Below are 26757 nucleotides of genomic sequence, written 5' to 3'. Positions count from 1 at the left end.
TCCCACCCATGTTCCCCAGCAATTGGTGTACACAGGCATACGGCCTCGGATACTGGAGGCGGCACACAGCCCTCGGGGCCAGTAGCCATTGACCCTCCAGGGATTTGTCCAACCCCTTTTAAAGCCATCTACGTTGCTGGCCATCGCCCCATCTTGTGGCAGTGAGTTCCAGAGTCCAGCTACGCGCTGTGTGAAGAAGTCCTTCCTTTCATCTGTCCGGAGTCTCCCACCAACCAGCTCCATGGGATGAGGACCCCGTGGGGTTCTAGTATGACGGGAGAGGGGGGAAAGGTCTCCCTGTCCACCTCCTCCACACCAGGCATCGCTTGAAGGCAGCTCCTTGCCCTGTCTCCCCAAGGACTCCTTAGCAGCTGGGCAGGAAGGAGAAGAGGCGGTGGTGGCGGCAGCAACACCCGCCCACACCCCCAGGCCCCAAAGCACGAAGGGTGCAGCAGTTACGGAAGCCGCCAAGAGGAAGCCGCCCTCCGCTCGACAGACAGTCTGCGCTCCTGCTCCTGCTCCTACTCCGAGGCTGCAGCCCTTCTCCCTGCGGAGAGTCTGCGCTCCTGCTCCTACTCCAAGGCTGCAGCCCTTCTCCCTGCGGAGAGTCTGCGCTCCTACTCCTACTCCTGCTCCTACTCCGAGGCTGCAGCCCCTCTCCCTGCGGAGAGTCTGCGCTCCTACTCCTACTCCTGCTCCTACTCCGAGGCTGCAGCCCCTCTCCCTGCGGAGAGTCTGCGCTCCTACTCCTGCTCCTGCTCCTACTCCGAGGCTGCAGCCCCTCTCTCTGCGGAGAGTCTGCGCTCCTACTCCTGCTCCTGCTCCTACTCCGAGGCTGCAGCCCCTCTCCCTGCGGAGAGTCTGCGCTCCTACTCCTACTCCTGCTCCTACTCCAAGGCTGCAGCCCTTCTCCCTGCGGAGAGTCTGCGCTCCTACTCCTGCTCCTGCTCCTACTCCGAGGCTGCAGCCCCTCTCCCTGCAGAGAGTCTGCGCTCCTACTTCTGCTCCTGCTCCTACTCCGAGGCTGCAGCCCCTCTCCCTGCGGAGAGTCTGCGCTCCTACTCCTGCTCCTGCTCCTACTCCGAGGCTGCAGCCCCTCTCCCTGCGGAGAGTCTGCGCTCCTACTCCTGCTCCTGCTCCTACTCCGAGGCTGCAGCCCCTCTCCCTGCGGAGAGTCTGCGCTCCTACTCCTCCTCCTGCTCCTACTCCGAGGCTGCAGCCCTTCTCCCTGCGGAGAGTCTGCGCTCCTACTCCTGCTCCTGCTCCTACTCCGAGGCTGCAGCCCTTCTCCCTGCGGAAAGTCTGTGCTCCTGCTCCTGCTCCTACTCCGAGGCTGCAGCCCTTCTCCCTGCGGGGCGCAGCAGCACGCAGCCACCCCCCCGGCCGCTGGGCCCCATCCCTTGGCTGCCCCTACCTGCTGCTGGACCACGCCTTTCCAGCACTGCGTGATGCCCGTCGTGCTGCTGGGCTTCTTCACGGCGGCCTTGGCTGCACCGGCGCTCGACTCCTTGTTCTTGCCGTTCTTCCCGTCTGCAAAGTGAGGGACACACAGGCTTCACAGCGGCGCCAGAGTCCCCCGGCACCAGTCTCCACCAGACACCCGGGCTCCTCTCCCCCCTCCATCCCAGCCGGAAGCGAAGGCCACCCACCCTCAGCCCTTCCCGCCTCAGGGCGGACAGAGACTCTCGCTGCTCCCAGAGGGCCACAGGGGCCCCAACAAGGACTCAGGAAGGAGGGCCTGCCCCGTCTGCCCCATGGCAGGCAGGCACTCACTCGACTTAACGGGGGGCTTCAGCTCTTCGGGCTCTGGGCTGCTCGAGTCCACGTGTACCAGCAGGTGGCTCAGGCGCCGGACACGGGAGTTGAAGATGGCGGCCCGGCTCTTGGTGCGCCGGGCGGCCTCCAGGTTCTCCAAATACTGGGTCAGCAGCCATGACAGGGGGCTGATGCCGCTGGGATCTGGAAGGCCAGGAAGAGAAGCAGGGCTCAGGGAGCGGGAGGGGCGGGCAAGCGCCAAGGCGACAGAAGACACCCCCCCGGCGGGAAAGCGGCCCTGTACCTGGAGCGGTGATGCTCTGCACCAAGGGGGTGATCAGCGCCTCCCAGCAGGTCTTGCCCAAGGCCTGGGCGGCCTCGTCGTCGGGCAGGAAGCGGTCGGCAAACACTTGCTCGTGGCGCAAGGCGCTGTTCAACCTGCGACAGCGGAGGCGGGGGGGCGTGAGCTACGGACCCGCGCAAAGCCCGGGCAGCCCCACAGGGTACAGACAGAAGGGGGGAGTGACGCATGCGGAGAGCGCAGGATGAGGCAGGGCAGGGGCACGGACAACGCAGGAGGGGGGTCTACGGATGAACAGGGTGGGGGGCGGAGGCGGCATCTCTTCAGAGAAGGAGCCGGGAATTTGGCCATCTCCCGCCACTACGGAGAGCCCCCCCTGCCGTTCTCGGGAACAAACGCCCTGCCTGCCCCCAGGGACACCTCTTCCGAGCCCTGCCCGAGCGCAGCCCCGAGGATAGGGGAGGGCCGAGGCCTGACCTGCTGAAGAGCTGCAGCAGCTGCATCCGGTCCTCGGAGATCTCCTGGCACCAGGTGTGCGCCTTGGTGGTGTAGAAGAGGTACGTGCGCCGGCACAGCTGCTCCTTGAAGATGGGCCAGAAGGTGGGCTTGGGGCCCAGCACCTCGATGCCCCGCACACGCGTGTCGATGCCACCCTGGGAACGACAAGGGCCTCCCCAGTAAGGCAGTGCTCTACCTATAGACAAGCAACGCCCCCCTGCCTAATATTTGTATTCTTTCTAAGGGCCTTTCCACATAATCAGCCACATTTTCACCATTGTGTGATACTTCTGTCATTCATGTTAGAGCAACAGAAGTCAATAATATTCCAGCCACTTAAAACAGAAGTGCAGTGTGTGTGTGTGTGTGTGTGTGCGTCTGTGTGTATTAAACCCTTTTGTAGGAAAACCACTGAAGATCTTTTCAAAAACCATCATGCTCTTCTATGTATGAGTTGCACATTGGGGGAGTACCTAACCTCCAGCATTCATTCACACACACACACACACACACACACACACAAAGAAAAGTAGAATAGGTCCCCCCGCCCCGCTCTAAATAACAGTACAATATGCTTGAGCAGCTGATGAGATGTGTCTGAAGTGGAAAGGACTGAGTTGTTCATTCGTCACTCTCCATACCACAAACTGTTCCCTGTATGTCTCTTCTGGCACTCACGCAACGACACTCCACGCTATCATTACCGTGGCAATGAATCCGTTATCTGTGGGAAAGTATATTACATTTTCCCAGGTAGAAAATATAATGCTTCAAAGCAACTGACTGAAAAATGCGATACTCCTGAAAACATCACTAGTAATTTGAGGACGGCTGGATGGATGGGTGGGTGGTGCACTTCGAATAAAACAAATGTGCAGAAACTGATTACGCAGAGCGGCCTACAGGCAGGCTTGGCAAAGCTCCTTGCTGTTTGTTTGCCTGCAGGGTTCAGCGTATACCCCCTACCTGCTGACAACGCTTGATCTTGATCTGTATGACGGGCCAGAAGCGGATCATGTTCTCCAGAAGAACCACTCTGCTTGCTGACGGAAGGACGTTCACCTGTGGGGAAAAGAGCCAAAGTCTCACCAGGACGCAGAAGTGCTAACGCATCTCTTGCGGAAGGAAACCACGAATGAAGCAAGCACTTCTTTGTGGAAGTACTCTATGTAGGTGTATAAACAAACAAAAAACCAGAGCTCTTCTCACTTCGACTGCAGGGAAAGTAAGGCAATGCAGCTCACATTTTAGGAGTGGTAAGTGAGCAGGGGAGGGGAGCAGGGGCAAGGGGAGAAGTGGGTCCATATAATAGAAGTGGAACCGAAGAATTCAGGTAATCGGAAGGGAAAGCTGGTCTAACACAAAGCCCAAAAGCCACAGGGCACCGATTTTTCAGTTGATTTTGAGTCTTTTGGATATGGGGAGACAACATCCAGTTTTTCTGTACTATCAAGAAGTTAAGAATCTCCCTTTCCCCAGGAGCTGTGAGCCTTTTAGAGAGTACAATTTCCCCTGTTACTTCTGAATGCAGCCATAGCCAGCTTCATGTAGATGTTAAAAAAGCATAGGGGGCAAAACAGAGCCCTGAGGAACTCCATGGGACAAAGGCCAAGGGGCTGAGCAGCAGTCCACCACCACCCGCCCCCGCAAGGCCGGCTGAAGCAATCCACTGCAACACAGTGCCTCCAAGACCCATACTGGACAAGGGTCTCAGAAGGACACCATGGCAGATGACATCAAATGCTGCTGAGAGGCCAGCAGATCCAACATGGACACACTCTTCCTGTCTAGCTCCATGTGAAGGATCCAGATAACCTATTTCATTCAAGAAAACCTGGAGTTCTGATGCCACCAATTGTTCCAAGAGTTTACCCGAAAAAGGAAGATTAGAGAGTGGCCAATAATTATCCAGGGTGGTGGGAACCAATGAAGCTGTTTTCAATAAAAAGTCTTACCACCTTTCAATAAAGTTCTTGCTAACATGGCCCTCTTCCAAGGAGGCATTTATAAAGAGATCATTAGGAGATCAATCCAGGGTTGGGAGGTTCAACACAAATGCATGCCCCTACAAAAAAGACCTATGATTGTGTCTGCATCTCAGCAACACGGTAGGGAACCTTCAAGTGTAAAACCTTCAAGCCTGAAGTTCACTGCCAGAAAAAAAGTAGGTCAACTTTAGATAAAGACTGCAGCACTCACAGTATTGAGCTCAGTAGTGATACTGGACGTGTTCTCTCCTCCCATGACCACAATCCGTGCTGGCATGTAGCTGGAATCCTCACTTGCCACTAGCAAAGTCATCTGCCTGTAGCAGGAGCGAAACAGTGCCTTTGGTATCCAAGCTAAGCCCCGAGAATCCCCGCAACCTCCACAAAGCAAGGAGAGACCATCTCGTTCAACAGGCAGAAGCATTTTACCCCAGTACAATAAATAGCCACAATTTCCACGCCTGTCCCCACCCTCAAAGAATTATTCAGAGCACAATTAAACCAAGTGGCCAACTAACAGATGAGCTTGCTCTTCGTCCAATAATAATAATAATAATAATAATAATAATAATAATAATAATAATATATTTGTTACCCGCCTCTCCCTCCGGATCAAGGCGGGGTACAACACAAGTGCAAATACCACAAAATACATATAATTAAAACATTCAAAACTAATACATCATTAAAAGCAGCAAATTATTAAAAGGCATCCTAAAATTCATAATAATAAATTTATTATGAATGCAACTTGCATCATCACTCAAGTCCCCACCTTTTTCTGTTGCTTTGGACATCTCCACCGGTCCGGGGAGATTTCCAACTAGGGTTCCCTACGGGGACTCACCTGACTACCACTCCACGGTGCATGTAGACATTGATGTAGTGGGAGCCAGTGCTGCCATTAGACTCCCAGTAGGTCTTTGGATTCCTGTCCGTCAGTTTGCTGGCTCGGTGGGGGTTGGAGGAGACCTCCACTCTCTCCCAACACTTGTCCTCCTTCACCTCCACGTTGGAACCTAGGCCACAGAAGAAATCAATTTGGAGTCGGAGAAGATCAGGCCTCACGCAAGCAGGTTCATGCAGATGGGATCCCCACCTGTCAAGTTCCCTCCCCAAAGGCAGGAGGGACTCACCCTGGCAAAGGTTGCGCAAAAACACGTCAAAAAAGGGGATGTTGATAGGCTGGTGGCTGCGCCTGTGTTCCTCTATCTGGCCCAAAACCATCTGTAGGAACAAACAAAGACATTAATAGAACTCAAGGCAGAATTAGAGTGAGGCATTTGCTCTTGAACCCAGCAGATGTGAGGTGGAAAAAATTCCGGCAGGAAAATTCCCAGTGCTTTTTTTCCCCATGGAAAATTGTCCATTTTCCTCCTCCTCCCTCCCAATCCCCTTTCCTTTTGTGTCATGTCTTTTAGATTGTAAGCCTGTGGGCAGGGACTATCAAGAAATACTTTTGTAAGCCACCGTGAGAGCCTTTTTTGGCTGAATGGCGGCATAAAAATGCTTAAATAAATAAAAATAAATAAACATTTCATAAGTTCATTAGTAACAATGAATGGATGCCAACTGCACATACAATACTGTGCTACTTGGCCGTTTCAAAGTCGTAATTAATGCTTTTCAGGTGATTATCATAAGAGAATGCATAAATGTCATTGAAATACATATATATCTCAGAGTGAAATGGAACTGAAGTTGCCCCAACGACCTCACTGGAAGGGAGTTGAAATGGATGAGTGGTTGTCAGCATATCATGCACAGTTCTTCGGGTTGCTAAAATTAATTAGTGCAGCCTTTGAGGAAGGCTGAATTAGTGTGTCAACAGTTTTCAGTATCTTTTCTTTTTTTACATTTAAACTATGTGAGGGAACCACATGCTAGTTTTTAATTTTTTTCCAAGTATTCCAGTAAAAATATCTACATATTTTTAACATTTATATTAACATTTAAATTCCATGAAGTTTACTTTAATTCCCACCCCCCTCAAATATTTCAGGTCAAATACTTGTAATGTATTGGGACAAAAAAAAATAAAGTGGGGTAATTTTTTTTAGCTTTGTTGTTTATTTTACTTGTGTTTAGTAAAAATGCTAAACTGGTGATTTTCCAATGCAAACTGAAACATTTCTGATGCAAATAACATTATGCAAATTTAACAATTGTTCCTATGTAAATGAGGTCTATTTGCATAGAGTCATTTGCATTGGATTTTTTTCAGTAAGGCTGCACAAAGATACCTGGCAGATTGTGCTCTCTTGACAGTTTGGATAACTGGCGCTTGTGAGGCCCAGTGCTGTGGGTTTAGCCTAATATGCATAAGAAAGTCTTCCAGAAAGTTTTCCAATTCAAAAATTTCCAGAAAACCCCCATCACTGGACCCTACCAACTCCACTAATCCAAACTGTCAAGGGAGCACAATCCGCCAGGCATCTGTGTGCAGGCCAAACCAATCAACAGAGAAATCGGAATCCCCTTAAAAAACCAGTGAGGTCTGTAGCATTTTATTTAAAACATTTATACTGGAACCTCCAGATTACACACAATATAGCACGATTCTGTGCATCTGCTATCACCTGCAGAAAAATTATGATAAATCAATACCTTTGCAGAGGTATTACTACGTTTATGACATCTTGTGTTTCAGATACGTGACTCTTGTTCCCCTGTTTTTAACTGGATTGCTTTTATAATAATTGAAATCATAGTTATTTTAATCTGCTGGTCAGTGACTCTTGTCTCCCTGTTCTTAATCTGTTTTGCTTTTATAATTACTGTATTTCTAGTTATTTTTAATCTGCTGGTCTATGACCGTAATAAAATTATTTGATTTGAATTCCAGAACCTCAAAAGGGCACAACTTCTGCAACGCTGCTCACTCGGCAGTTTGGCCTGCTCTGACCAGGCTATTGATACTCAGCGCCCTCCCTGTTCTTTGGCCAGCCATCCCAATCCATGCAAAGGATATCAGAGTCACCTGGATGCAACCAGCCAGAATGCTGGTCGTCATCTTCTTATAGAGGCTGGCATATTTCTCACAGTCAGTCACAAGGTCGCGTAGCTCTGTCACCAGCAATAGATTGGAGTTGTGCTTGTCCATAGCTTTGGTCAGAGCCTCCTTTGTGCCCACCCGACACATCACGACAGCGCAGTCTTTGTTGGTGGTGGCTAGACGGTGCAGGAAACGGATGAACTCCTGTACGACCTGTAGGCAAAACGATGGCAGCAATGCTTTGTTGGGAGTGCAGAGGGCGATGGCTTCTCCATCTAGTTCCTTTACCAACACTCTGGATAGCTTTTGGCCAATCACAGCCTTCCTTTGCATCCCTATTCTTTCTATTCTCCATCGCCAGACGTATCCCCTACTTGGTTAGTGCCCTGTCACCAACGATGTTGAAAATGTTGTTGACGCAGAAGCCAACCTACATCTTTAAATGTATCTAGGCGCTTTTGACCTCCTGGTCCTGTTTCCATCTGTATCTTTCAAGCTAGATACAGCGCAGGTAGTGTAAACTTTGGCTGATCATGTGTGCGTTGAAATTAGTAAGGAAGCTTGCACATCAGTTTCCTTTCCTTTCTTACATTTTATACTACCCTATAGCCAAAGATTAAAAACCTTAAAAATACCATATTGCACATAATATAAAAAAGCTGGCCTTATTCAATCAGTGGGCAACCTTTGTTACTCTTGATCACCAAAGCGTTAGCTTCACAACAGCTAGACCACAAAGAAATGTATTAAGACTACTCTGTAGCATTAACTGTTTCTCCTGGAAGTGAGGTGTGAGAAGGTGAAGAGGAGTCTGGATTATAACCTCCCCAGAATCCTTGTGGAGGTTGCCTTATATTTTTGTTCAACAGGCATGTGTAGTCTTTTGGTCAGCATTCCAATATCTGAAAGGAAGCATTTGCATGTTGAAGCCACACAGTGCACTGCCCAATCTGCTATCATTGAACTCAGTGGCCCAGTTCACATGATCACAGCAGCTGAAACAAGCCATCAAGGCTTGTTGCAGCCACCGCTGGCCAGATTTTCCTAATTACCCACATCAGCACAGCTTGCCATGTCGTCCGAACCCAGGTGCAACAGCATGTCTGGGGTGGGGATCAACCCTCAAATAACCCAACAGCTCATGCATTATTTGAGAGTTACTGCCCACCCCAGACAAGCCATGTCGCCTCAGTTCAGACAACACCACAAGACATGCCGGTGTGGGTATTAGGGAAATCCAGCAGGTATACACCATGGCTCGTTTCAGCTGCCATGATCGTGTAAACCTGGTCAATTTCTTTATTCTTTGAATCTGGCAGGCTATGCTAAAGGATACAAGTCTAAGGTAGCCTTACACAGACCTCCACAAAATATTCTTTTATTCTCTTAAAAAAAAAACAGCGCACACAGGCCACATCTACTTAAGTAGCTGATTTGATGACTAAAGGCAAAGGAAGCCCAATTTTCTTAAAGTTCCCCTGTCTAGTTGCCTGAAGTGACAAGGAAAGTGACTATTTACAAGACTAGGCTAAAGCAACGATTATTGACAAGTCTTGTGTCACCGGACGGACTGATTTATTCACATGAACATTTGGGTACATGTCTAAAGACGCCCATCAGTGGTGACTCAGTTCTACTGGCTGTAGCGTTGCAACTGTGGAGTTCCCCAGCTCATTTCTAAGTTTGAAATTTGAGGTGCTAGCAGGGACCAAAAGTGATTTTCATCAACTACAGTTGGCTAGGAATCTGCAACTTGATAGACATGCTCACTAGTTTTTCTCATCTTAGATGGTCTCCAAATGACTTCCACCACAATGACTGACTTGCTTTCAGTCTTTCAAGCCATGTTCTAATTAATCCCTCACCTCCCGTTCATTGCTGTGGGCACTCATGGAGGACAGGCAGGGCTCAATGCACTCATGCCAGGGCAGCATATCCTCTTGGGAACTGTCCAAAAACTTATTCAAAATCCTGAAACAAAGAGAAGAAGGCTAGGAGAACAATAGTCAGCTCTGTTTGGACTCCAATCCAAGCGCAACAGGGTCACCTCCAGAGCTCAAGAATCCATTCCATTTCTAATCACGTCCCTCTTTTTTAAAAAAAGACTTCTTTTTCTTAATTTTAAGATGCTTGGGACTTTTCAGGACTGAGACTACTTCATAAGTCATGTTCGGTACAAACCCAACTCCTCCCAAAAACAAAATACCACCCTATTGGTAGCCTCCCTTGATTGTTTCCCTTAGAGAACCTCTCAAGCTTGGGGTCAAAAATGTATGGCCAGCCCCTTTTCAAAGCCTTAAAAATATCCACAGGTCCCCCTCTAGCAGGGAATGAAAATCAACAACCGTACTTTGATTTGCACTGTGCCTACCAGAGCTCAAGTCTACCCAAGTCTCACAACCTCCCATTTCTAAACCTTCAGCCAGGCTTGTGGTGCTGCGGGAAGGCTACCCAGTGACATTATTAGCTGGTAAATCCCTCACTCCTTGAGCTCTCACGCAGGTATCCCTCAAACCTCCAGAAGAGTGACGTGCCACACTGTGACAAACCACCCAACACATTTGCTTTCCCCGCATCCCATCTACCAAGACCCTGTTCTAAAGCCTCCTTGCCTGTCCCACCCAACGGCAGTAAAATCCAAGCGCGTTCCCCATCCTGCCGTGGCCGCAACCCAGGCTTCTGCCTTTTTCACTCCACCTCAGCATGCCCATCTGCACAGTCTTCTCAGCTCCCAGCTGTTCCAGGGTTTTCAACAGCAACAAGAAGTGCTCGCGGTCTGGCAAGAGCTCCGTGCCATTTCCCTCCGGGCAGACAGCTTCATCGCACAGGCAGCGCTCCAGCGCGAGCACCACCTCCTTGGAGAAGCTGGTCTCGCGGAGGTTTCTGAGCAGCGTGGGTACGTCCATGTCCTTCAGCTCAAAGGATGCCTCAGACTCTGCAGGGAGAGAAAGAGACAGGGTCCTTCTCAGTCAGAAGCACATCCCCTTAAATGAGCTAAGAGAACACCTGAGTTGCTGATCATGCCCCACTGGAAGAACGACAGGGACATGTTCATGGCTCACCTTTCAAGCTCCTAAAACCCCGAACCTCAGGCCTGAGCTCCAAACTGGGGGAACCCTCCAGGGTTCCCCAGATGCCTCTGCCCCTCCTCCCGGCCCCACCCCCTTTCCCCCCAACCACCAAATATCCAGGGTTTTGTAAAGGGTTTCCCTCACCACCCTAAAAGGTTAAAATGTCTCTCCTAAGGCTTAGTTACTGGCAGTCCTTAAGCAACAATATGCAGGAACAAAGCACGCCTGGCCAATCTTCTCCAAGGTTATGAGTTCGAATTCAAACCATGCTGAATTTGCCAGCAAAGGAGCCAAAGGCATCCCACGCACATGCTTCCCAGTATCACAAAGCAGAGATTGACAGAAATGAAGTGCACGTGCACACCCCGATACTGTGATGCCAAGAGGGGCTAAGGAATCCATACCTGCATTCTCCTGGCCCAGTGGCAACTTATGCTCAGCCAGACGGTTGAGTACTATCCGAGCCAACATTTCATTGGAGCTCTGGCCTGCTCGACAGCAGCTCTGCAGGACTGAGTGGAGGTCGCAGTTCCCCAGCTGCTCCGCCAGGCCCTTGTGATTGTTGATCAGCATGTTCAAGACCAAGAGCCCATTTTGCACTGCTGACGAGGCCCTGAGAAAAGGAGGAGTGAAGGGTGACTGACTGGGCCCCATCGGCATGACCATCTAGGGCTGTGCAGGAGGATGTAAGGAGGAAAAATGAACAGAAGAACTATTCACATGCAACAATTCAAGCAGCAGCAAATAAGGAGCCTGCCAGACTGGCTCAGAGTTCAAGGTGGAGAAGAGGAACTGAAAAGAGGACAAACCCATTGAATTCCCCCTACAAAAAATCCTCACCCCAGAAGCTCTAAAGATACAAGGGGGCTCTCTGCCACCCAACCCAATAGATCGGGCTCTTCTTAACCTCAATTAATTTTAATCCAGTTCATTTATTAATGCCCTTCTATTGCGCCAAGATTCCCTTTTCGCCTTACCCAGGTGTGCCCAACATCTTCTCAATCGCAGTACGGATGGCACACAGCAAGTTATCAGAATCCTTGCTGGAAGCAGAACCAATGCTGGCAAAGATCTCCCGCATCATCTGGGCATCCGAGTGGTTCAGAGGGTAGGACTTCCCACTGGTACCAAGCAGCTCACAGTTCCCAGCACCTACCAGCACTTTCAGTGCCTAGAAATGCAGAAGTAGGGACCGAATCACAGTGACGAAAAATAAGCAAAACAGTTCTCTCGTTCCCAACAACGGTCGTATCACCAACGCCCTTTTCATCATAATCCAGTTCTTTCAACTCTTGCCAATCTTCACAAGCACAACATGCCCCAAACAACTCCCAGCACATCCTGCTCCCCATTCTCTTTTTGCTGACCGATACCCTCCCCTGCCCCACTAGCCACATACTGCTGGCCACACTTCCAATGCTTCCTGACTATCCTGCGATTGAGTCTATTCACACAAGCTGAATTTCCTGCACATACAGTCTCCGCATAGAAGCATCTGCGCAAGAATTCACATTTTGTGAAGGAGCCTTGTAACCTATCCAACAATCACTACTCTAAACCTACAGAACTCACCTTTGCATTTTCTTTTAAAAACAAAAAGCAAAATTCCCCCGTGCCAATTCTTCCTTTCAGCATCCACCTTCCCAATCCTGTTCTCCAGCAGGCAACCCTTGCCCATTGGTGTGTCCCACTTACTGCCAGGCCGGCTTGTTGCACCAATGCTGATGTGGGATACTCCTGCATGCAGCCCAAGACGGCACGCACCCCGCCTTCTGTGGCAAAGAGAACTCGCCAGTCGTATTTCGCCATGAACACGTAAAGCAGCCGCAGGGCCATCACCACCAGCAGCTTCTCCTTCACCTGGTTGCTCAGCAGCTCCACCAGCATCTTCACCACTTTCTCTCTGAGGACAACAAAGGAGGCTGTTAGCCTACAGGTGTGTGGTTACTTATGACTGGGCAGAAAAAGCCCCAGGCTGTGCTCCTAGAACAGCCTTCCTCAACCTGGGGCGCTCCAGATGTGTTGGACTACAACTCTCAGAATGCCCCAGCCAGCTTGGCTGGGGCATTCTGGGAGGTGCAGTCCAACACATCTGGAGCACCCCAGGTTGAAGAAGGCTGTCCTAGAAAGTATCTCCTGAGGCGAACACAGAGGCCAGCTGGCAATCACTGACAGAATTGCATCTGAGAAGCTGGAGCTGAGCTCAATAAATGGCAGGGAGAGAGCTACTCCAAATTCAGTAGAATGGACATATAAAACACACGCACATATATATAACTTCATATTAGAACACGAGACCAATTCATCTTATGCTTTAGTTAAATTTAGAACATGGAAAACTGAAACATGGCCTTATTTTTTTCCCCTTTTAAAAGAAAACATGTGCACATGTATTAACACACATCTAAAAACTACAGACCAGTTCACACAAAATGCCAAACCATGGTTTGGAGGAACATGAGTAAGCATCAGCTCGTGAGCTTCCACCCCTCCTTTCGCACAGGCGTGTTTCCCTTCCTGATTTCTTGGTTTGCAGCACACTACAGTTTGTAGTTACAGCCAAACTGGATGGACTACAATTTGTGCAAACACAAATTGGACAAGGGGTGTACAAGCCCAAAGAACGTTCATGTAACACCATGGTTTGGTGTTACATGTGAATCAGCCCTATGGAACCAGGATCAGAATTATTATTATATTATTATTATTATTATTATTATTATTATTTATGTGACAGCATCACCAAAGGTCTATCAACCAATATTCTGCTTTTCTAACTGAAGTGCTCAGTGAAGAGGGCTGCAGCTCAGTGCTAGACCCCATGCTTTGCACGACAAAGGTCTCAGGTTCCATCCCTGGCATCTCCAGGTGGGGCTGGAAAAAACTCCTTCCTGAAACCCTGGAGTGCTGCTGCCAGTACAAGCCTAGATAGGCCAGTGGCCTGACTCACTACAAGGCAGGCTCCTGTGTTCTTCAGCTACGGAACTGCAAGTGAACCTCCTGCAGAAATTGCATGGGGCAGGAAGAGAACTGACCTGATTGAAGGTCCACCATCCACTTTGATGATTTGTCTCTCTTGACCAGGTTCGTCCTCCAAGATTTTGGTGATGAATCTGAGCCCAGCCATCTGTAGCGCAACCTCAGAACTAGATTTTTGGATTATGTCTACAACATCTGCTAGCTTCTCCAAGGAGCTCCTCTTCCCTGTCACCTTCACACTGCAGAAGGCTGATCAGGATCAGAAGACAGATCAGTACAACGGCCTTTTAATCGCTACCACATTTCAAACAGTCTAGCAACACCATCACACCCTTTCTTCTCTCTTACAGCGCACACATACACACACACACCTCCCTCTGGAATAAAAAACAAGATTTCCCCATGCTTACTTGACTCAAAATGAGTATGTGAGTGGGTGGGATGATATCTGGCACTTACCTTTGGCCTTCTCATCCAGAGTGTCCGGGAAGGAAAGTCCTTCCACTTTGAGGAGTTCATTGATCAGCTGCGTGTCGGTTTTCTCTGCCGTGGATGGAGCTGGGGAAGGCACTTCAGCAGAGAGCGACTCCTTCTTGGGCGTTTTGGAGGCCACGGCTTCAGCAAGGCTGCCGCCGTTCGTGGGGATCGGGTCCGCATTCTGGCCGTTCTGCTCCGCCCCTCCTTTGCTGGAGGAATACTTGAGATAGACGTGGGAGCCGTGCAGGTCGCTCCGGGTGCAGCCCTGGCAGTGGTTGCTCAGGAGCGGCAGCACTTTCTGAGCCAGCTCCACCGGCACGGGCAGCTGGATGAGGCCCTCTTCGTCGAGCTCCGACGGCTTGAAATACAAAAGACGGTTGAAAGAGTCGGTCAAGATGGTGCTTCTCAAGCCCAGCGGCAGCCATGGCGGGGCGCCGGAAGTAGGGCCGCCCTCCCGAGCCCATTCCTCCCGGGGGCCCAGCCACGCCCTAGGGAAAGGGAGGGGAAGAGCGCTGTGCCTGGCTGCCAGTTCACACGTGGGACACCGTGGTTTGGCAGGTGGCAGCCCCTGAAGGTGCCACTCCGGGTTTCCTCCTTCCAGCACAGCGACGTGTTCCTTTTCTCCCCGTTTCCTCTCACGCCAGACGCATGCCACTTACCTGCTCTTTGTGGTTCTGCTCGATGAAGTGAACCACTTCCTGCTGTTCGTGCTGTTCTAGCTTCTTGATGAAGAAAAGCAGCTCCCACCATTCAGCCCGGCTCAGGGTCCCGGAGTTCTCATTCCTCCGATCCATCAGGTATGGCAAGGAGTACAGCCCCCCGAGGGGTTTGCAGTAGAAGGTCTGAGTCACTGCAGGCAGAAAAATATGGCCAAGTAAGCTTTTCTAGCCCCTCCTGGGCCCCAGTTCATAAGTTAACCAAGTGGTCTGGCAGCCATTTGTCTATGGCTCCATCCAACATTACTCCAGGGGAGGAGCATAAGGGAGACAAAAGGGGCAATAGCAGATGTGAGTACGTCAGCTGAGAAAGCAGAGGAAGGGGAGAAATCAGTAGATACTCAGGCTATGTAAAAAGCAGATCACATAATAAAATATGGAACAGCTATAATTAATCCAGAGGTTCAACTTAATCTCCTGTGGCTTGAATAGGGACTTAAAAAAACACCACACTGTATGTGTTAATCAGTTCGCCAATGCAAGGATTTCCGTGTTCGCTCCCAACAACTGTGTTGTGAATGGCCTGCTGTAAACAAGGTCTATCACTGTCTGTAGTTTCTCCATTAGAATTCCCGCTGACCTCACTGTTCACATTTCCCCTACCCTACCCCAACCATGTCTATGCGCGCGCAAGGGTGCGCATGTGTTGGGACTCAGGGTATCATTTCATGCCTCTGATGAAGGGAGCTGTAATCCCTCAAAGCTTATGCCTCAATGAAATGGTTAGTTTTTAAGGTGCTACAAGACTCTTTGTTGTTCATGATCAAACTGTTTCTATGCTGTACCACGGCAGACGGCACCTGGGAGGGAATCGCATGTCTGAATGCTTCTCCCCTATGGAGAGAGCAGTCAGAATGCTCCTGCTGGTGGAAAGGGGTGGGGATGGCGGAAGGAGATCTTCGGCAATTTCCGGCGCCACCTCCCTCAATTCTGGAGGATCCCCCAACCCACTGGAGGAGGTGGGGCATAAAGCCTATGCGGCAGGGTCTTGCTATTTACTGTTTTACTCTGTACAGCACCATGTACATTGATGGTGCTATATACATAAATAAATAAATAAATAAATAAATAAATATAATAATAATAAGGACTGCAGGGAGAATGAACAAAGATCACTGCCTCCGCTGTTCCACCAGCAGGATCCTTCCACTGTATCAGAAACCTCTCACTGACAGGAGGAGACCTTCTGCACATGGGCGGCAGATTCAGGATCCAACCCCACATACATAGGAAAACCTAAAATGTCAGAGAAAAGGCTTGAACCTAGCTTTTGGATATGCAAGTTTCCTATAGGCAAGGAGTTCTTCATCTCCAGGAGCATTCAATCATATGATTCGCCCATCTGCAGACTTAATCTGCATTGGAGGAATAGTTTCATCAAGTAACCTGATATTTGCATAGATCAGGCTACCGCCAGGTGCAGAAAACTAGATATCAATAGACTGGAGGTTTCTACCACTAATATGGCAATCATTATCACAAATTACTTTTATGCAGCTACATAAGCCAAATTGTCATTTAAGTATTACACCGATAATGCGCTTGGTTGCAAGTTATAATACCATCTGGGAATTCTTGCCTCATGAATTATGTGTTATGGCACAGGTGAATAAACCTGACTCTAAGATCACCCCTACCGATGTCACCTTGCAGCAAGGAGCGTTCTGAATTATCGTGTGAAAAATCATTTTGGGGGCCAGATTAAAAAAAACAAAAAGAAAAGAAAAGAAAAAAAAGACGATGGTGGGAAATGTTGGGAGGAGAAAGATAAATCCCTCAAAATGCCTTGGCCTAAGGCAGGCAACACTGTGCCCTCCGGCTATGTTGGACTACAGTTCCCATAAGCCCTGACCACTGGCCAGGCTGAAAGGAGTTGTAGTCCAAAGCATCTGGAGGGCACTAGGCTGTCCACCCCTGCCTAAGGACATTTTAACAAACATTATGATTCCTTGAATCAAACCACAGATTATCCTGGGCACACAGACACACCCAATGTGAACATCGCGATGTTCACCCAAAGCCATTTTACCCTTCCCTCTCACACCCCTGCACCCATTAATCCAACCCTCTACGGGAAGGGAGAAAACAGGAAAAATGCAGTGAAAGCATGAGGCACACACACAAAAAGCCTTCATTATTCAACCTTCAGCCATTGCTACAGATAGAAATGGAAAATGTTGCAGAAGAAAGGTGTGACATTACCTTCCTTCATCTCATAGGACTTAATCCTAATAGCAAGCTACAAATTTAGCCCAGAGACTAATTCATACTAATAGCACTAACAGAGACTAATAGCAATTGAGCATAATTGTTTCTCTCTACGAATATGCCTAAAAAGTTATCATTCCACTTGTGGAAAGAAAGCAAAACAAGCAATAAAGATGACATTCATAAATGTGCAAGAATGCATACTGTAATTATGTGTGTGTCTACAATTGCTCACAGTGCCCCTAACCTCACCTGAGGGTAGTTTCAGGTTCTCTGTTAGACTGGATACCTTTTCTTGGGCAGCCTCCTCTTCAAGCTGCTCCCCAGAGCCAATAATTTCTACCATATGCCAGTGCACCCAGTAGGTGCGCCCAGTAGACTGCCACAAAACCTGTGAGACAAACAGAATTGTATGGTCAGAACCAACTGCTGGCCCAAATCTTCCATGTCCTATAATGGGAATTCTGAAATGAAGAACACAAAACTTGGCAGAGGCACATACGCTGTTCAGAAAGTTGTAGGGAACAGAGGGTAGCTATAACTTTAGTTAAGTTTATGACCAAAAAAATCCTAGAGCATGTTATAGGAGTCATCAGCTTGTGTGCCTATGACTGGGTTCGGACAACACATTAACCTTTGATGGGTTAAATAAACTGCATTCAGACAACAAGATAACCCACAGTTTAACAAACAACCCACAGTTCAAAACAATCCACTCAATCACTGAGTGTGGGTTAGTGTGTTATGTGAATAGCCCCATTATTTTCAAGACTCTGAGCAGATTCCCTGCACATTCCCTGCACATAGAATCATAGAATCATAGAATCATAGAATAGCAGAGTTGGAAGGGGCCTACAAGGCCATCGAGTCCAACCCCCTGCTCAATGCAGGAATCCACCCTAAAGCATCCCTGACAGATGGTTGTCCAGCTGCCTCTTATATCATGCTGGTCGTGATATAATTACCCTCATCAGGTTGTCATGATGCCTAAAGTGGCAACACGCAGGGAGAGAAAATAAGCTACCATGACTTATTTTTCCTCCTTGAACATGCAAACCCAGTCTCTGAAAGGACAGACTAATTCTAAGCTGGAAAAATCAGATTCCACAGTTTTACAGAATGACCCTGATCATTAATGTGAAAATATATATATTCCACAGACAACTAAACTGTGGGCTAATCTTACGGTTCAGGTGTCAGCGTAGAAGTAGGATATGTATATTGCAGAAGATGTGTGTTGATGGGAGTAATTGCTGTATAGTGCACCAAAAACTGTAAATTGTGCCATCAATAGCTAAACTCAGCTACATATGTCACACAATGTGGAAGTGGAATGACTTCAGAACAATGTAGGTATTGCACAATAAATGTTACAGCATTGCTTTTAAAAATCCAAGTCAAAATTGTTTCCAAGTGACTACTAGGCGAGTCTCCTATTTTGCAGAACAGAGCTTCACATGCAACTGCCGTAACTGTGCTTATTTTATTCTAACACAGGACTGAGCAGTGAAGGCCATGCACAGGGCTCTCTTTCTCACTTCCAGCTTCTGATAATTCTCAAGGCTAGAAGGAAGACAAAGAAAGTCATGTCTCTCTTCTCCATATCTCACAGAAGGTATGCATGCAGTTCTGTTTTTCCAACTTCAAAGCCTACATTGCTAAAGCTGGAAGGGAGACAAAGGAACCCACACCATCAAGTCTTAGCACTGTACTTTATAAACGTGCTGCAACACTAATACCCATTGCTCCCCCCAATACCCTCTGCTTTTGAGTTTTAAGGCCACAAAAGGGGGGCGGGGAAAGAGCTCCGAAAAATGGGATGATGAAGAGGACAACCAGCCCCTGAAGAATTATTTACAGTGCTGCATTAATACATTAGCTTGGAGAAAAGACAACTATCACAGATGAATCAGAGATATGAAGAAGAAAATCCAAAAATAGAAAACTACGTAAGACTTGTCAGCAATGTAGAGTAAGGAAATTCAATTAAAATCACTAGAAGAGACGGATGAGTTGAAGACCAGAGTTCAAGTTGGCCACAGATCCAACCACAGCATGTTTTGTTCCTGTCTCTAACCCAAGTCCTAAATCTTTGATGTTTCTTTTAAACACTTGGCACTTTAAAATAAATAATATGGATCATTTTTTGTACTGATACAACTGTTTCCTTTTATTGTTTAGCCTCTTGTTGATCAATAATGCTACATGATTTGAGTACCAGATATCCTCAATTGTTTATTGATTTTCATATTTTATGAAAAAATGTAATTTGGTCTTGTTCAGCTCCTTTTAAAAAAAAATTAGAAATCTGCATTTCATAATAACCACTTTTCTCAGTTGCCATAGTCTAAATTGCCTGGATGCTTAGCTCATGATTTTCTGCTAGAAGTAGTGACTTGCTTTCTATATCATCATAGAATCATAGAATAGCAGAGTTGGAAGGGGCCTAGAAGGCTATCGAGTCCAACCCCCTGCTCAATGCAGGAATCCACCCTAAAGCATCCCTGACAGATGGTTGTCCATCTCTTAAAGGCCTCTAGTGTGGGAGAGCCCACAAACTCCCTAGGTAACTGATTCCATTGTCGTACTGCTCTAACAGTCAGGAAGTTTTTTCTGATGTCCAGCTAGATTCTGGCTTCCTTTAACTTGAGCCCGTTATTTCGTGTCCTGCACTCTGGGAGGATCGAGAAGAGATCCTGGCCCTCCTCTGTGTGACAACCTTTTAAGTATTTGAAGAGTGCTATCATGTCTCCCCTCAATTCTCTTCTCCAGGCTAAACATGCCCAGTTTCCTGACATGCCCAATCAGGAAAACTTACCAAGACTGACTTTTTTAATGCTGTATATATTAACATATTTGCATAGAAAAATGACAATCAATTACCTAGGGAGGTTGTGGGCTCTCCCACACTGCAGACATTCAAGGTGCATCTGGACAGCCATTGTGTCAGGTATGCTTTAAGGTGGATTCCTGCACTGAGCAGGGGGATGGACTCGATGGCCTTATAGGCCCCTTCCAACTCTACTATTCTGTGATTCTATGAACATAATTTAACAAATATTATGCAAACAATTTAGACCCTTACTTTACCAATACACTACTCTGCACCTAGAATGCAAACCTATTTTACATGTAAACGGCATTATAATCCATATTCTGGTCACCTTGTGAAATAGGATAGCATTGTTTCAATTTTCATAGAATCATAGAATAGTAGAGTTGGAAGGGGCCTATAAGGCCATCGAGTCCAACCCCCAGCTCAATGCAGGAATCCACCCTAAAGCATAGAATCATAGAATTAAGATTCTCTTAATTGTGTCTTTTATACATGGCAGATTGGGATTTAGATATGGGATTTAGGAAATTCCCACTGTTATTCTGAAATTTCTCCTAAAGTCTCTCTATCTACTGGGATAAGATAAGAATCTCCAAATGCCATTCTTTATGGAGCCCTCAGCATGGGCAAAACTCAACTCTATCTCTTCCCACTGTTCCTGATTCCCACTGCCATCTTAAGACTCTCTTAATTTAATGATGGGAGGGGATCAATTTCAGCTCTCCCTCGAGAACCTCAATATTTAAGATGTATCTAATTACATTTTAATTTTCATATAAAATTTTAAATACTCGTTTAAACTAAGATTATTGTAACAAACTTTACTGGCCTTGACAAAGCTCATGTTGCACCGCAAGTGCTACTGAACATATTTTCCTGGCTCATTCCTCCAGCCCACGTCCATCATCCCTCTATTACGTAAACACATTTTTACTTTCTTGAAAAGAGTTATGAAACACTCTTTCTATCCATTCACTTGCCTTGTCTTCAAACAAGAAACTCCACCCTTTTGCCTATATTGTGCCATAGGTGAAAAAGCTATTCCATGATCCTTTTCCAACTCCTTTAATATTAAAATTTAAGAAGGGTTAAGGCAGCTGGCTGGTACATTTGACTCACTAGTTATCAGGCTGACCAACAGCTCCCCTTTGTACCCATCTTGTTCCTGCAGGATATAGTTAATGATCAAAGCCTCACTAGACAGAGTTAAAGAACATGATGTTCAGATCTCTTCATCAGACAATTTCATGGTAGTTCAGGCTCATAAGCATGACTGTAATAAGTAACTATTTAGGAAGATTGATCTTTTTCTTTTTGTAAAAAATATCTGGTCACAGGACTGGAAATATCCCTAGTGCCTAATTTCCTAGAAATGTGATGCTCACACAAGGATGCTGAACTTTTGACACACCCCTGTGCAATGGAGCTACCCTAAATCTGACAGAGTCAAGCACACCAACTATGGTTTGAAGAATGTGGATTATTATTCCAACCCTGCATGGGCTGGATGGAGAACACCTTCAACCACACACCATGTTTAAAAAATGTTTTCCAGCTGTAAGCAGGAATCTAAACCACAACATATTTATCCTGACTGAGGAAATAATTGATAGTGTTCATCTGAGGACATGAATTGAATAAATAATAGAATGCTAGTTAATTCTTACTGCAAAGATATAACTGCAAGAAAAAGTAATTCTGCCAACTCCCTTCCCAAGGAGGCTAGGCTGGCTCCCTCTGTGCTACAGTTTCGGAGGCAAGTAAGACCTTTTTTTGTTTCAGCAGGCTTTTGGAACTATACTGGACCTGTGTTAATGTATTGGCTCCCCCCTTTTAACCTGTTACAGTTTTTTAAAAGTTTAACATGTTTTTAATTTTACTGTAGGTGTAATTCTATTTTAACTTTTCTAATTTATATTTATATGTTTTAATTGTACATATTTTAATCTTGTAAACCGCCTTGAGTCCCAGTACTGGGAAAAAGGTGGGATATAAATATAATAATAATAACAACAACAACAACAACAAGCACAAACAATAAAAAATCATGTGATGTACAAACTGGTAAAAAGGTGATATAGAACAAGCTTTCAAAGAAACACCGGCCGTCAAGCAGAGCAATACACCCCATGAAATCATCAATGTAGCATTGTGTAGTAGAAGTGACTGTGTGGGTCAAGCACCTCTGAAAGAAAAGATGAGGGCTGAGCTGAAAGTGGGAGGGCACATTTTTCACACATGAAGATATAAAATAAAATCAACTATTGTTGGTGGGAAGGGACTACAAAAACATTTGCCCACTCAGAGTGAGAGCAGAAAGCATTGCCCTTGCTCCAATTTGGCTGCTAAATACATGGTACCATGCATATTGCTTATGTGATCCCTGAGTGCCTGATTGATTGATTGATTGATTTTAAAAAACAAAACCTTTCTCCTTCGTCGAGATTGAAGAAAGAAGCTGCTGCAAACCGGCGGTGAACAACATGCCAAAAAAATTAAGCTGTGGGTGAATGTAAAGGAAAGTATTAAGCTGTGGGTGGATGTAAAGGAAAGTATTAAAGTCTCTCTTTCTCTCTCTCTCTCTCTCTCTCTCTCTCTCTCACACACACACACACACACACACACACACACACACCCCTTGTACTGTAGGGCTTCTTTTTGTGGGTAAAAGTTTGGCAAAGCCTTAAAACAATACCTAGTGGAGGATACAACAAACTGCAACATGGAAAAGAAACAAAGAAATATTGAACATATAATTTACATTGCTGGCAAGAAGTCCAAAACCTTCTTTAAAAATTTAGATTGAAAAAGTGACCCTTAAACTTAAGCACACACTCTCACAAGCCAGCATTCTCTCTTCATTCCCTGTAACTCCTTTCCTTTCTTACTTTTCTATACTACCCAATAGTCAAAGCTCTCTGGGGAGTTTAACAAAGATTAAAAACCTTAAAAATACAATATTGTGCATAATATAAAAAAATATGTTTACATACAAACATATAAGCAGACAGAACACACACACACACACACACATCTAAACAATTTTAAACATCAACAATAAGAAATCCAGGACCAGAATTAAAAACCTTATCATATACTGCCAAATGCCTGAGAGCAGAAGGTCTTAACCTGGTGCCAAAAAGATAACACTGTTGGTGCCAGATGGGCCTCACTGGGGAGATTGTTCCAAAATCAGGGGGGACCATCAAGAAGGCCCTCTCTTTTGTTGCTACCTCCTGAGCCTCCCTCAGAGAAGGCACCTGGAGGAGGGCTTTAGACGATGAACATAGTATACAGGTGGGCTCCTGTCAGGAGAGGCACTCTGTCAGGTATTGTAGTCCTGAACTGAGTAAGGCTTTATAGGTCAAAACTAACACCCTGATTAGGGCTCAGAAACATATAGTTAGCCAGTGCAAGCAGGGCAGAATTGGTGTTATATGTTCAGACTTTCTTGTCCCTGTTATCAACCTGGCCGCTGCATTTTGCAGAAGCTGCAGCTTCTGAATCATTTTCAAAGACAGCACCACATAGAGCACATTGCAGTAATCTAACTGGAGGTTACTAGAGCATAAACAATTCAAGCCAGGTAATTCCTGTCCAGATAAGGGAATAGCTGGACCACCAGCCAAACTGGTAGAGGGCATTCCAAGCTACTAAAGTCACCTGAGCCTCAAGTGACAAAGATAGCTTGAAGAACCCCCAAGCTATGAACCTTGCTCCTTCACAAGGAATGCAACCCCATCTAGAAGAAGTTGAGCACTCTCATTTGGTCAGAAGAACCACCACTAGCAGCATTTGCCACTGGTCTAAAGTGATTAAGATTTTCCACGTCCAGGAAGGGTTTCTTCAGGAGTGGTCTCTCACAAGGAGGCATTGATCACCACCATGCCCCAGCCGGATCTTCCCTCCCTACCAGGAGCAAGGATCCAATATGGAAGTGATTGCATGAACCTGTCCAAGTATCTTGTCAATCAAGAACACCGGACAAGGATGCACTCTAGAAACCTCATCTGAATACCTCATCTGATTCACGTGCTGTAACACTGGAGTCTCTGTTCCAGTGGATGCAAGTGATTTGATCTTGGAACTGTCTAGCAAGTGTAATACAGTTGGCCTCAGATGGATCCACAGCATCCTTAAGGACAGCATGTAAATAAGCCTGGACAACCCTGAAAAGGTCCACTGGGCGGCATGTATAGGATTCAACAGAGGCAGCGAGATATTGCTTCTTTGCTCCCTCACTGCCCCTAAATATATGTGACCACAGGGAAACCACAGTGTTTGACTGGATCTAGTAGGAGTTTTTCTCCATCTGCGCCCAAAACATCTCCTATTTTTGCTTCATCGCTCTCACCTCTGGAGTATATCACGGAGCTGTATGAGCGCTATTTAAAATACTTTAATTATAGAATTGGGGAGGGGAGTAAATTTGAAAGATTTTTTTTAAAAAACGGCATACATTTTCCCTTCAGGCATGATGGCTGCAGGCCAAATATAACCAACAAACTGTAGGGTTGGAAATAAAACTCAGGAGTCACATCATTATTGGGTCTACTGCCTGGTGGGAGGAAATCTTGTAAATGAAGTGCTATCTTAAACATTTCCAGTGATGAAGATTCCACTACTTCGTAGGAAACTTGGTTGACTGATACCCTTAACCTCTGACTTTCCTCTGTTCTCCCTATTGCCTTTCACACTGTTGAAGTTTAGCATATCAGTTAACCATGTCGCCAAACAGAACAACACAGGAGGAACCATCCCTCCACCTCCTATGTCTTTCCAATGGCTCTGCTTCACCTGTCCTTCTTCCCTCAAATCACATACCTGTACAGGAGGCATCCCACTATTGCTTTGACGAAATTCACCCTCATCTCCAGCATTGATCTCCTCGTAGTCTTCCAGCATCCGCACAGTCATCCCTGGCTTCAGATTCTCCTGCACGTACTCTATATAGCTGCTACGACTAGAGAAATCGGACAAAGTCAAGAAAGCTTGCCCTTGCTTTTTCCTTGGTGGAGGCTTTGGAGCAACCAGAGGCACCTGAACAGCAGTACAAGTGGAGCCCTTGGGCTGGAAGATAGACCGAATGACCCGAGGCTGTGTTTCCCTGAAAGAAAGAAGCTCCCTCTCTTGGCTGCGGTCCCAGCCCATGACCCGCACCAGCTCTGAAATGAGGTTGGCCATGGCCATGCTGAAGTCAAACTCCCGCTGCACCCGGCTCTTTTCCCCAAAATTTGCACTGGGGGCTGCAGTGTCTTGGCGCTCCCCTCCCAGTTCTGTGGTGCTGTTAAGCTTGTCCATGAGAGAGGTAACGCATAGATAGCGCTTCACCAGAGAAAACAGCAGCTTCCCTGGAATCTGAAACAGACAAAGCATATTAGACCAACAGCTAAGAAATTTAAGTTGTCCTCTTATTAGCTGTTTAGCTACACCTTACATAATTTTGTGTTATATCCTGATTTTTAATGAGTTTGCTGCCTGCTATGAATGCTCTCTTTCAGACATTTTCCAAACCTATCATCACCCATCTCCACTCAAGACAAGTCATCTCAGGCAGTGTTGTTCTCCATAATCTTGGATCTTTAGGCCCCTCCACCCCTTATTCTCATCTGCGTCTCAGACATGCCTTCACATCCTTGCATTTTGAACCATCTCTCTTCACAAGAGAGACCTTCATACCCATATCAGAGACAACCAGATCAGCTGGTACCTGAGGAAGATGGATCCCCTCGAAGGACATGCAGTGCTCTTCAGAGGATGTCGTCTCTGCAAACAGCTCCAAGAGAGTATAACGACTGTCAAAATCCATATGCTGCTCAATGCCATCCTGCTGACTCAGCGACAAGAGAACATAAGCTCGGCTTCCTGAAACCAAAACAGACACACTTAGTGCTGCCCCCCAAATTCTGCCAGTAAAAGGAGTTTTTCACACACCCCAAAAATGAGAAGCTTCTCCAGCATTATATATCTGTTCTGGATGCTGACACCTTAGTTAGCTCCAACACATGTATTAAAAACATGTCAGGAATTAGAGAGCCACAGGCAAGTAATACACACAGGTAAAATGGGTTGTATGAATGTGGTAGATGAACACATTACTCATCATAGACAAGTCCTATCTTACCAGAATAAACACCTGGCATTTCTAGACCCTCTTAAAATCACAAAACGTAGGAACAAGGCATGTTTTAAGATGCCTGCCTTCTGGTTACTGAAAAATCTCAAACACACTACTCTGATGCTTTCAAACAGATTTTTATACCATGAAAGAATAAACTTCCTTTTCCCCACTATAAATTAAAGTTGAGGTATTTCGTATTCTACGACGAAGCCTGCAGACTGCTTGAGCTGGTGCAGACTTAACAGCCCCAATCTCTTAACCACGGTAAAGAGAGCAGGAGCAGGTTGTGGGATTTATATTGCCTCCTCTCCCACACAAATTGCCCCAGCCCTTCTCCCACAGGCAGTCACTATGATTAATGTTAATACTTCCATATTAACCAGGATTTGAATCCAGGGTTTGAAGCTGATTTAGAACTGGATATTGTTAAAGTCAGCAGGAAAAGGGCTTGGGAATATATGCTGGAGAGAGGATATTCTAATGCTCACTTCCCAGGAGAGTTAAGTCTCTCTGCTCCAGTTCCTAGTGAGTGACCCACCCTAGCTCTATTCTTTCAAAGGCTCAAAACCCTAAGAACCAAATAAAGCTATTTATCTCCCCAAAACATGACAGTTAAACTTGGATTGAGACATTTAAAAGCTATTATTCAAGTAATGGTTAGCAATGTTAAAGGTGATCTAGATTTGCTCAACTTTTAAAAAGAAGCCAGAGCATTACTCCTTCTAGCCCTGAACCCCCAAATTCAGCAATTGCTGCATTTCGGAGACTGTAACAAAATGGAGAATGGTGACAGTCCAAGAGTCCAGGATGTG

At 46.5% G+C, this 26757-nt stretch overlaps 1 protein-coding gene across 1 annotated transcript in view; it reads right to left on the bottom strand.

The window, feature by feature from the left end:
- LOC134397368 (cullin-9-like) overlaps nucleotides 1-26757 on the bottom strand; it is a 61245-nt gene that overhangs the window by 20867 nt on the left and 13621 nt on the right. The window contains exons 3-22 of the mRNA XM_063123962.1: nucleotides 25535-25689; nucleotides 24649-25182; nucleotides 17241-17379; nucleotides 14724-14914; nucleotides 14047-14422; nucleotides 13644-13836; nucleotides 12304-12511; nucleotides 11586-11779; nucleotides 11013-11221; nucleotides 10235-10472; nucleotides 9403-9508; nucleotides 7523-7750; nucleotides 5679-5769; nucleotides 5390-5561; nucleotides 4754-4859; nucleotides 3521-3616; nucleotides 2534-2709; nucleotides 2060-2193; nucleotides 1774-1959; nucleotides 1415-1530 (exon numbers count right to left, since the gene is read on the bottom strand). Of these exons, the coding sequence (XP_062980032.1) occupies nucleotides 1415-1530; nucleotides 1774-1959; nucleotides 2060-2193; nucleotides 2534-2709; nucleotides 3521-3616; nucleotides 4754-4859; nucleotides 5390-5561; nucleotides 5679-5769; nucleotides 7523-7750; nucleotides 9403-9508; nucleotides 10235-10472; nucleotides 11013-11221; nucleotides 11586-11779; nucleotides 12304-12511; nucleotides 13644-13836; nucleotides 14047-14422; nucleotides 14724-14914; nucleotides 17241-17379; nucleotides 24649-25182; nucleotides 25535-25689 (3848 nt within the window). The remainder of the gene's footprint in view (nucleotides 1-1414; nucleotides 1531-1773; nucleotides 1960-2059; nucleotides 2194-2533; nucleotides 2710-3520; nucleotides 3617-4753; nucleotides 4860-5389; nucleotides 5562-5678; nucleotides 5770-7522; nucleotides 7751-9402; nucleotides 9509-10234; nucleotides 10473-11012; nucleotides 11222-11585; nucleotides 11780-12303; nucleotides 12512-13643; nucleotides 13837-14046; nucleotides 14423-14723; nucleotides 14915-17240; nucleotides 17380-24648; nucleotides 25183-25534; nucleotides 25690-26757) is intronic.

The sequence above is a fragment of the Elgaria multicarinata genome, chromosome 4, assembly GCF_023053635.1.
Source record: "Elgaria multicarinata webbii isolate HBS135686 ecotype San Diego chromosome 4, rElgMul1.1.pri, whole genome shotgun sequence".
In the NCBI taxonomy this organism is placed as follows: Eukaryota; Metazoa; Chordata; class Lepidosauria; order Squamata; family Anguidae; genus Elgaria; species Elgaria multicarinata.
Note: the sequence above shows the minus strand (reverse complement) of the source record. Positions and strands in the feature narration are given on the sequence as shown.